General features: G+C 38.3%; 1 protein-coding gene across 1 annotated transcript in view; it reads left to right on the top strand.

Annotated features, from left to right (window-relative positions):
- fam171a1 (family with sequence similarity 171 member A1) overlaps positions 1–12,017 on the top strand; it is a 37,016-nt gene that overhangs the window by 20,968 nt on the left and 4,031 nt on the right. Inside the window, exons 4-8 of the mRNA XM_041793896.1 lie at positions 1,841–1,999; positions 2,621–2,797; positions 11,024–11,140; positions 11,305–11,419; positions 11,721–11,838. Of these exons, the coding sequence (XP_041649830.1) occupies positions 1,841–1,999; positions 2,621–2,797; positions 11,024–11,140; positions 11,305–11,419; positions 11,721–11,838 (686 nt within the window). The remainder of the gene's footprint in view (positions 1–1,840; positions 2,000–2,620; positions 2,798–11,023; positions 11,141–11,304; positions 11,420–11,720; positions 11,839–12,017) is intronic.

The raw sequence follows: 12,017 nt of genomic DNA, 5'->3' as shown, positions 1-12,017 counted from the left end.
AGGCTTTGGCTTTGCAGGACTTGCTCATTAAAGGGTAAAATCTTTTGGTTTTGGTCTTTTAGTAAGGATCTGCATGCTTTTTTAAAGATATACAGGATTTTTGGGTGCCTTTATTTTGTAGAAGAGTGCAGTCAGAGTATATACAGAAAAATCTGACATTAAATGTAATACTTTTTAATACCTTAAGACCCTATTGAAACATCAAATTTCTAACCCAATACATTAACTACAGTTATATTTAAGGTTTGTGCAGATTAGAAGATAAAAATCTGCCAAAATTTGCCAAAGAAAAGAAAATACCTGTGGTATTTCTTTACAAACCACTGTTGTGCAATGATGTTTTTACTTTGTAATGCTCAAAGCTTGTAAAATCAAAAACAAAATCGAAAACTTCAGTTTTTGAAAAATTCACTTTAAAGCCTGAACTGTTCCATAAACACTCAAGCAGACAACGGATGGAATTGCCCATCTCAACTAAATACAGCAAGACGTCGTCCGCGTACATTGAGATTTTGTTTTCTGTGCCCTTAACATTAAAGCCCTTGATTTCTGGTGTAGTTCTAATGAGTTCTGCTAATGGTTCATATGCCAACACAGGCATAAGGGGACTCAAAAGGACATCCCTGGTGTGGCCCACGCTCCAATAGGAAGGGCTCTGAGCAGTAAGAATTTGTAATAACAGCTACTGTAGTTGAAAATATAAGAATTTCACCCAATTAGGGCTGGGAAATTGGTCAAAAATTAGATTAAATCGCAATATGGCCTGCTGCAATTTTCAAATCGCATAAGGTGCAATATTTCTTTGACCTGAAATTTATGTTAAAATACCAGTTTTAAACTTTTTTTGTGGTAGAGATGTTATGCTAACAGTTAAAAAATAGTCCTACCTTCTAAATTTTTGTACTCTTTTCTTATTAAATATGAGAATGACAAGACCCCTTTGATGCAACAATTCCCATCCAATTTGCAAAACAAGTCAAAATCATGAGAATGCGATATTTATTTGCGATATATGATACAGTGCTTAACAAATTTATTAGACCACCACCCAAAGTAAGGTTTATGCCACAGCTGCCCTAAATTAACAGCACTGGTAAAAATTGGTAAAACCAAAACCATTTTTATGTCCCTGCAATGCAATAAAATGTAGAGAGCTCACTGAAAATGAAAGAATCTGCATTAAAGCACTTCATGATGCTGGATGGTCTCTGAGACAGGTGGTCTAATAAATTTGTTAAGCACTCTATGTTTTTGTAATAAAAATAATTTTGTTTCTTTGTGCAAAGTGAAATAATGTCAGCATCCAAAAATAAAACTAGGATACTTGGAAATGCTGTGTTAAAATGCCTAGGTCTGTTTTACAGCTCTTGGGAAAAACTAAATCAAATGAAATTTTCAGAGGTGGGCTAATTATTTTGTCCTCATCTGTACTTCTATACTAAATATTTACTCTTCTTCCTTCTGCCTGTTTTGGCCAGGACACTCGTAAATGAGATTCTTAATCTCAACAGGGTTTTCCCTGTTTGAATTTGAATGAATGAAAAATAAAAACAAATACCAGCTTATACAAAAGTCACAGTTTTCTGGTTTGTGAGACCTTATTAAACAATTATCTAAAAAAGAAAGGGCAAACATCTGAAAAATCTTTGAAAGCTATCAAAATTGATTCAAACAATGATGTTAAACTTTTATAGATTTACTTTTCCTTTAATACGGTGTTGTGACATGTAAAAAATAACACAAACAGAGGGCAACAGAGGAAAAAAGACATTAACCCTTCAAATACTGAAATGTTAGAGCATTAGGTTTAACCTTTCAATTGTTTCTGTTACTTCTCCAGGCTTCCGGCGTCAGCCCAGTGTGCACTTCCAGCGCAGAGCCCTGAGTCTTCCTTCAAACACATCCTACGCAAACCTCACTGCTCTGTTCACCGTGACCAGCTCCCCCCTGCACATTCAGCACTTTCCCCACCTGCAGGTCCTTGGTGGCAACGGCACAGGTCAGACTCAAACGGGGAACATTTTAACCCAAAAACACCAAAGACATTTTAGACTGTAGAGTAGAGAAAATGACTGAGGAGAGTCGGGGCAGAGATGGCGGGGCAGAGGGCTGCTGGGAGGAGGGGGCTGGGGGGAGTGAAAAGAAGAAGCAGTGGTACATCAGAGAGACTCTACCCTGTAGAGGCCTCTATATCTGACCTCCTGAAACACAATAACCCCTGTGTGTGCTCCCTCTGCCTGCAGCCTGTCTCATCATGATGTGTTTTTGTATGAATTGGTGTGTCTTTGTGTCTTCCTCCTTCAGCTTGAATACCCCTCAAAAGCTCCCCCTCCCCACAGCTTGTACCTTCTCCCTCCAGGCAACACAGGCATACTTGACACTTTCCACACACAGCCTCTCAAAATTTTCACTCTCCACACCATTTCCTTCTTTCCTGTCCTTCCCTTGTTTTCTTTCCTGTCTGTCTTCCCCCTGACAACTCTCCTTTATCTACACTTTTTATGTTACACACCCCCCACCGTCTGCTCCTTTCACCACTCCCCCTCCTGTGCACCTTTCCCCACTTCCCTTTCCTTTCTGCTACATTTTTCTCTCTAACACTCTCCCGCTTCTCTCACAGGAGCAGAGAAGAAGTTCGAGCTAACTCCTGTGGCAGCCATCTCTGTTCACTTATTGGCCAGCGACGGATCTGAGCTGCAGGTGATTGAGCCAATCACGGTCTCTGTCCCCCTGCTGGATGACAGCGGCCTCAAAGAAAATGATCACATCCCTGCTTGGAGATTTGACCCTCGCTTGGGTATGTACTGACAGAAACCTACATGCTTTTCTAACTTTTAGGTAGGTAGCACATCTCAAGTCGGTGTAACATTACCTCACAGTATAGTTACATATCAATTAAGTGTGGACAATTTAAAACAGTTTGACAAAAGTATTGTAATGCTATATATGACTGGTAGATGGCACCATTTGCACTTGTTTCCTCTTTTTAAACATTAATTACTGAAACAGATGCACTTATTAGTGTCAGTTTTTATAAATTATTCATTGTTGTTTTAGTAATTATAATAGCTAAAAGTATTAGAATTAAAAAGATTAAAGGAAAAAGGAATATTTTTTTTGTTATTGTCAGAGAATTTAAATTGAATAATCTTATTTAAACAGTGCCGTATATTTGTAAAAATTAGATTATCATTAGAAAAAGGAATAAAATTGTTTTTGATGAAACATACTGTTATGTACTGTATGTTGAATGTGTAGTTACAGCTCAAATTGACAGTATTTGTTTCTCCAATGAAGATGCAGAAAAATCAGCATGAGCTGTTATAACAAGGGACTAGGGATGGGCATTGCAAATTAGCTCCAGTTACAAATGCTGTAGTCTGTGGCAACAGTTTACTTGCTTCATACTTGTCCCTTTACAAATAAATATTAAATAAAACAAAGTGCTGGACCATAATATATTTACTTCTATGTAAATGAGAGCTGTTTTTACCAGTGAAAGAGTTATGACATCCTCAGAATACGAGCAGTAAACCAGACCCTGTGCGTATTGAGCCAGGCCACAACTGAGTCTCCCAGTAATAAATGCATTTACTCATAAGGTCACTAAAACAGTCAACATTTAGCGCCACATTAATCTGTAATTCAAAACACAAATGTGTCTACATATCCACTAGATGAGACCACGAATGCTAAATCTTCTATAGCTCCGTTTAGTCTGAACCTGGATGGCCCTTGCTCCTGCAGCAGACCTTTGAAGCCTCTCTGGACCTGTAGATTTATAGCATCAGGCCTAAATCTGCGTGGTCAGATGTCTGCCACAGTGACACACCCAATTTCTTGTGAACAAGCTGAGCTTAGAGACAGTGATTAGATCATCAGTTGAGTCAGATGTGTCTCCACTACTTAACATCTTTCTGTGTACATTCGTCTCACATTTCTGCAACTACTGTGTCCACACATTGTGTTATACCAGTGTGGACAGAGGTCTGTTGGACAGTAAATTAAAACATACTGATGCAGAGCTGAAATATTTAGTCAGTTGATTGTTGGTGGTTAATCTGGAAAATGGTATGAACTTGTGCAAAACAAGCCATTATCACAACACTGACCTCAGTAACAGAAATCTGGCTGCCATGAAGAAATTAAGTGAAGGGTTGACTATTATGAAAGTAGAGACAACCATGGATTGTTGAATCATGGTTTTTTAAACCTAGCTTTTAAAGCCCCATGATGGTGGTCACCAAAGAAATGTCTTTGTTAACCAAGAGACAGACAGAAATGTAAGGCTGGCTTAAAAATAAGATCTAACTTTTTCGACATCAACCCCAGTTTATATTTTTAAATTTTCTTTACTGTTTAATATTACAACCTTTCTGTGATGAGTGGAAAGAAAACAGGTGTTGTCAACTAGTATATTGGTCATAGAAGGCAGTCTTTTGTGGATTAAGAAGATATGCTTAAGGTCAGATAAATTGAGGCTGGCCGCCCAGTTATAATCTGTTAGGGAAGCACAATGTTGATGGGGAATTGCCTCTACACTTCACTGTAAATCTGATCAAATGCAAGTCTACATTCATGCGTCTGTTAAAGAGAAGGACAAAAAGTGAGCTGATGCACAAACGGTCTAAATGTTTCTCATTATGATGAGGCATTTCCAACCAATTTGTTTTTTATTTTTAGTTTTTTTTTTTTTTTAAAGATTTATTTTTTAGCCTTTTTGCCTTTATTTGGTAGGACAGTGGATAGAGTCTGAAACAGGGAAGAGAGCGGGGGAGACATGCGGGAAATGATGCCACGGGCCGGAAACTCGGGTCGCCTGCATACATGGTGCATGCCTTAACCACTTCTGACTTGGATTTATACGTCAACAGCAGAGGTTACATGTTGAACACAACAAGCAACAAAAGCATTCAGCACCTGAAGCTCTGTTTCAGTCTCTGCCAGCTATTGATCTGTCTTGGCCTCCAGTATTCTCAAGTATGTTGATTAGCTTATGTGTTCATTTTTGAGGGGTGTTTAGTCTTTGGTGGTAATTTTCTTATTTTTTTGTGGTGAACAAACTTAACAATCATGGGATGGTATTAAATGAAAAGTGGTGGGTTTGAAATAAAAGAGGATAGCCTGAATATGCAGAAAGGCTCATTTAAGATGCCCAAAACTTCATTGGATGAGAATGATTAACTAGGCAAGCAATTAAACTGAATAAATTTGGGACCCTCGCTAGTCTTCAGTAGAATCATATGTGGCAGCCACTCTCACAGACGTTTCATCTGAGATGCTGTGCGTCTCAGAACAGAAGAACTTTCAAAATAAAGTTGTGTTAAAATTATTTTATTGTAAAAAAGAGTAAACAGTCAGCTTACAGGAAAAAAGCACATCCTCCATGAAAACATTCTACCTCAGCAAGCATAGCTTATATAGCTGCGTTAGCTAGGTAAGATACATAGATAACAGAGCTATGTAACTAATATAGCTAAAGCTACATTCACAAAGCAGCTATGTAAACTACATATCTGTTCTCTACATAGCTAAGTTAGCTTAACTACATTTGCTAAAACTAACTTAGCAAAAGATAGTTAGCTACATAGTTAAGCTATGTTAACTATGTTGCTAACATATCTTATGTAGCTCCATAAGCTGCATAAGCTACATAGTTAACATTGCTATTTAGCTATCATAGCTAAGGCTATGTTCACAAAGCAGCCATGTAAGCTATGAATCTACATTATCTACATAGCTAAGTTAGCTGTTGCTTCATTTGCTAAAGCTTTAGTTGCTAAAGTTAACTAAGCTTTAGATAATGGAGCTACGTAGTTAATGTAGCTTAAGTTAAGCTCACAAAGAAGCTATGTAAGCTATGTATCTATGTTATCTATGTAGCTTGTTAAGCTTTAGCTACATTTGGTAAAGCTCACATTGCTAAAGCTAACTTAGCTACAGATAATGGAGCTACGTAGTTAACCTAGATAAAGCTAAGCTCCCAAAGCAGCTATGATATGTAGATAGGTTATCGATGTAGCTACATTAGCTTTACCAGCGTTTGCTTAAATTCACGTTGCTCAAGTTAACTTGGCTACATTGGCCAATGTAGTAACATTTATCATGTAGCTAGCATAGCTATGCTAGGATTTGTTAAGGCTAACTAAGCTGAAGTTAAACACCGTTCCTTTTCTCTATTTTATTTATGAAAATGTTTGTTAGTCTGTAATGTTTGCAGTGTGGTTACTTCATTAATGTAACTGCCAGGCTTTATAAATGAAGTTGAATTTGAATCAGCGTCATTATACTGGCAAATTACGGTATTTCCTTTCTGAGATATACAGCGTCTCAGATGAACGGTCTCTAAAGTGCCCGTCAGAGATTTACGGGCTGCGGCCAGACCCCTCTCCTCTGACTCGATGTTTACACAGATGTTGTGATTCAGTGTTATATGTTTTCAGGCTGAATTTCAAATGTTCTCTGATTGTTTTCCCACATTAGAATTAGTCATCTTGTCTGAATTCAAATATGAGTTGAACTGAAGTTTTCATGAGTTGCTAGGAACATTCCTAGTTTCTTGAGTCTTTTGAGGTTGTGAACTGATGGCGTAGGATGAGGTAACTTTTCTTACGTATTCACAAGTTCTCATTTTTTAGGCTAAACTATTGATGTATTGATAAAGGAAATAATCAGATAATTTGATAACTAAATTGTTTTAGTTCAGAACTTTTTGTCCCTGAAGTAATCTTACTTGACAGTGGCTTGTTGTAAAAACTCATGATCATTATATTTGAAACCTTCTTGCTCCGTCATGCTCATATGACATTATTATCACATAATTACAAGAAACAGAGCAACAGTAGTTACCCAAAAGACTGCAGCCAACCCCCACAATCCACGTGGGCTGTGCCAGACCACATAAACATTAACAAGAATAATAGGCCATTTGTCACACGTCATACATTAAACAGGCTGTAGCCCTAATGAAACCAGCATTAGCAACCAGCCCTCTCCAAATCTACCCGTTAAATATTCCTACCATGCATTCAGCTTTTCAGACTTTGTATCTGGACAGTCTTTCCTCTTGTGATAGTTTTAAGGATCTTGAGGCTCAGAGATTATAAAACAGGGCTTTGATAAAAGCTGAGAGAGCACACACTCAAGGCTTTCACACAGCCTCTAGCAGCGAGTATTTCCACAACAGAAGCCATCCCAGGACCCTTCCCTGGGCTACATCTCCTGTTCCTAAGCAACCCACAAATAAATAACACAACAGAAGGGCCCTGCTCCTGATTGAGTTTCTCCTCAGTGTGAATGTGTATGTTTTTGTCAAACAGAGGATAAAAACAGACACAAAGAAAGACCTATGAAGCCTGTCTGCTGCCTTTTCTTAGAGGAAAACTTCAGACAGATGAAGGCTCTCTCACAAAGGAGCTGCTTTTGTTTATGAAAGTGTGCACATGAGCCACAAATACACACAGACACACACTCAGAAACCTGTTTCTCTTGAATAACTGAAAACCTCCTCATGTATTGTTACTTATTAATGGAGCATGCCGCAAAATGATGTCATATACAAACAGATCAATTTCACCTGTTTGTGTAACATGTAAACACGGGTTCATCCTGTGAGAAGTTTGCTGATGCAGATAAGAGCAGCTTCATTTCTACCTGCCAGAGTGAACAAAAAAAAGGTCCACTGCTCAGCTGTGTTGACTTTGCATGAATGGGATGAGGAGCAGAAGTTAATGTGCACACTGTATTGACTTTTTGACATTATTGACAGTAATAATGCATTGTGTTGAAGCAGTCGACTGACTGTCTGTGGTGTGTTGTACAGAGGCCTGGGAACAGAGTCATTAATGTCAGTATTAAACGGGTCAGTCCCACAGAGAGCTCTCTACTGTGGAACTAGGGGGAATCTGGGCAGGGTTGGATGGATCTGTGTCTGTGTGGAGGGGGTGCTGAGTCACCAGGCATCTCCTCTTTCTCTCTGCTTCTGTTTCTGGTGCCTTTCCTCTTATCTCTCCTTCCATGCCCCCTCTTTATTCTCTCTGGTTTCCTCTCCTTATTTTCCCAAGCTCTTCTATTTGTTGAATATCCTCGGCCTCTTCCCCTCCTGCTTCCTCCTCCATGCAGGTCTTTGAGGATTCTTGACCCCTTAATGTCTTGTAACTGTGAAACAAAGTAGCTCTTACTGGATGTTTCCTCTTGGAGCACATTTACTGTCAAACAATTAATCAGGGCTTTTGGCTTTGCAGTGTTTCTTATTTTGGTTCTGGCAGCACTAGAGTGCTGTTGTGTTAATGTTCACAGGCTGTCAGTGATAAAAGACTGAGCACACTGTCTCCCTGTGGTGGGTTCAGGTACTGCCAAAACACAGGATCCTCATGCCTCCAGTTTAATTCATTCAAGTAAACTGTAATTCTGCAACTCTCTAAAAGCTTCAAATGGTTCAGTCAAACAAAATAGTTTTTTTCATAGGGGCTAATTTGACTATTAATGTCATTTTTTGTCATCATCTTTTCTGATTTTTGCCTTGAGCCTAGTATTTTATTCACAGATTAATTTTATTGTCTAGCTTTTAAAATGATGTCTGGTTTGGTTGGGGTGAGAGTGTTTGATGTATATACAGTGCTTAACAAATTTATTAGAACACCTGTCATATTTGTCTCAGAGACCATCCAGTATCATGAAGTGCTTTAATGTGGACTGTTTCATTTTCAGTGAGCTCTCCAAGTTTTTCCATTTTGAACAGGAATGAGGAATTTCAAACTGAATTCACCCAAATTTGAGCCGGCTCACTGGGCTTCTCTGAGAAGTCAGAAATTAATCAAGCATAAGATTCAACCACTAAACTTCATTTTTCTGTTCAGGAATGCAAGTAAATAACTATAGTTGGACATATTAATCAAGAAATAATAATGTGTTTTACTATTTTTTCAGGGTTTTTTTGTAAATCAGTAAATTTGAAAATTCATGGATAACAATAATCATTATATTTCAGCATTAAAATTATCATTTGGGTTGAAGAGCTTCTACATATTGGTGTATTAACCATTGCAGAAACATAAAAAATGATTTTGGAAATTACCAATGCTGTTAATTTAGGGCAGCTGTGGCATAACTTACCCTTACTTTGGGTGGTGGTCTGATAAATTCCTTAAGCACTGTATACATTTTCCAGGAACCTAACAATAAAGTTTAAAAAAGAAAAAAGTGCATTCAGAAATGCATTTTTCAGACCCCCTTCACTTTTTTCAGTTTTTTTTATGTTATAGCCTGATGCCACAACCTTTGTAATGACACAAGTATTCAGACCCTTTGCAACAACACTCAAAATTTAGCTCAGTTTCCTCCCATTTCTCTCAGACGTTTATTGAGATGTTCCTATACCTTGACATTAGTCCACCTGTGGTAAATCAAAATTGATTGGACATGATTTGGAAAGGTACACACCTCTTTACAGAAGGCCTCACACCTGACAATACATATCAGTGCAAAACCAAACCACAACATTAAAGAAACTGTCTGCAGAGCTCAGAGACCGGATTGTTGCAAGGCACAGTTCTGTAAAAGGCACGAAAAAATGAAATAAATTCTGCTTAACCAATGGTTCCCAAGAGCACAGTGGCCTCCATAATTTTCCAGTGGAAGAAGTTTGGCACAACCAGGACTCTTCCAAGAGCTGGTCATCCAGCCAAACTGAGCAACCTGGAGAGGAGGGCCTTAGTAAGATAAGCAACCTAGAATCTGATAATCAGTCTGACTGAGCTTCAGAGATCCTGTGTGGAGATCGGACAAAGTCCCAGAAGGACAACCATCACTGCAGCCCTCCACTGATCTGGGCTTGAGGCAGAGTGGCTTGACACAGAATAGTCTCTGCAGTGCAAAACACATGAAAGTCTGCTCGGAAGTTGCAAAAAAAGCACCTGACTCTCAGACTGTGAGGGACAAAGTTTAGCCTCAGTTTTAAATGTTATGTCAGGAGGAAACCAGGCACAGCTCATCACCTGCCCAATACCATCCCAACCGTGAAGCATGGTGGTGGCAGCATCATGCTATGGGGATGTTTTTGTTTTTGTTTTTTGTTTTTTTTTCAAAAATGTCCAAAATTCTGTTTTTTTTTACTTTGTTATTATGGGGCACTGAATGTAGAGTGATGAGAAAAAATGAATTAAAACAACTGTGCCATCAGGCTGCCTTTTGTATTTTGATTTCTCAAGATTCTGTGAAAATGACTGAAATTTACTTGTTTAAGAATGTGAAATAGGATAATATAAATTCTAGACATAGATATACGTATATCCTCTTTAAGCTTATGTAAAGAGGTGTGACTTTTACTTAAAAAAAACAATGAAAGTGGATTTATAGATGTGATGGTGGTAAAATTTCAAAAATGTCTTAAGAGTTGGATTGTATATTACAGTGGCTGTACTGTATGTTAGGATTTAGGAACCACCGTCAAGCCTGAGCCAAACACCATCATTTAAGCTTTCAATAGCTAGCTCATCTCATGACATAGAAATTAACTATAATGGCATCAACTTTAACATGATTTATAATGTTTAATTACTCCTATCTATTTTATGTTCAGTATTTAGGCTTAGGTAAATTATACGATAATGTTTGAAGGAGTATTTTTTTTATACTTGACTTCCATGTTCTGAAATAACAATACAATAAAACAAATTAATTCCAGGTCATATTGTCTCAAGTAGCTCTCCACCATCCTGTCATGCTTTTTCTTTATGATGAGTGTATACAGGTGGCAAGTTTGTTATTTTTGGATTAACACATGTCCTGTCAAAAATCATAGGATTTTTGTCAAGACTTGAGTCTTTATCATCATTATCATTGACTTAAAAATTTAAAGTAGCTCACTGAAGTACTTCTGTGTCTACCCTTTTATTTAGAATCAGGAGGGAGTTTGATGCAGGCTGTCTTATTTGCCTTTGTCTCTCATACACTGAGAAGTAATGCTATGAATAAATGATTAGGTATTTGATTTGAATCTCTGGTTTTGTGTGTGTGCACACAGGTGCCTGGATAAAAAGCAGCTGGGGTCATGTGCAGCGGGAGGGAAGTCAACTCATTCTAACCTACATTGCTCCTCAGCTGGGATATTGGGTGGCTGCCATGTCACCACTACACTCAGGTGAGAGATCAACAGCAGGGACTTGCTTTAAAATGACTAAAAATGATACAAATATTCACACAGAATACAGATTTATCTTTAAAAAATACCAGTAAAAAGACAGTGAGTGAATCCGGTTTATGTATAAAAATCTGATCTTTTTCCGCCGCTTCTCTGTCCAACAGGTCCAGTGGTTGCAAAGGACATCAGCACATACCACACTGTGTTTTTGTTGGCTATACTGGGAGGAATGGCCCTCATCCTCCTCTGCCTGCTCTGCCTTCTGTTGTACTACTGCAGGTGTGATTCAAATGCTTTGCACATCCTAAAGGATGCTAGACTTGTCTCATAAAATACAGTTCCAGGATCTGGTTTTATTGGAATTGACATAAAGCATTTTGTTGGACTTACTTTTGATAAGTAACCCTGTTTTGAATCAAACAGCCCTTAGTGACAGTTGTTCAGTTTTGACAGTATCTGACAATTCTGTTCTGCTCTTTTGTCCAATTTCCTGCGTGTTAAATGTCAATAATTGTGCACTAAAGAGTAATTCAAGATCAGATTTTGCTGATTTGATAACTACTGCATTTCTGTTGTTCAGACGTCGCTGTTTAAAGCCGCGAGGGTCTCACAGAAAGCTCACCCTGTCCTCTGGTGTGGACAGCAGTAAGAGGGACCAAGCCACCTCCATGTCTCACCTGAACCTCATCAGCAATGAGGTCTGTCTGAGTCCTCAGAAAACAGTTCATAGTACTAAGAAAGCACTTACCTTAAGAGTTGGGGCCTGAGCTCTTGGTTCAAGTCCTACATGTTTTTAGAGATCATCTGCTTAGCTCAGAGATCCATAATCATGAATTAACAAGTCCTTATGCCAAATCATGTATCTTGTATTTTGGTG

The sequence above is a fragment of the Cheilinus undulatus genome, linkage group 8 (genome assembly GCF_018320785.1).
Source record: "Cheilinus undulatus linkage group 8, ASM1832078v1, whole genome shotgun sequence".
In the NCBI taxonomy this organism is placed as follows: Eukaryota; Metazoa; Chordata; class Actinopteri; order Labriformes; family Labridae; genus Cheilinus; species Cheilinus undulatus.
This window is presented reverse-complemented; position numbering and strand designations above follow the sequence as displayed.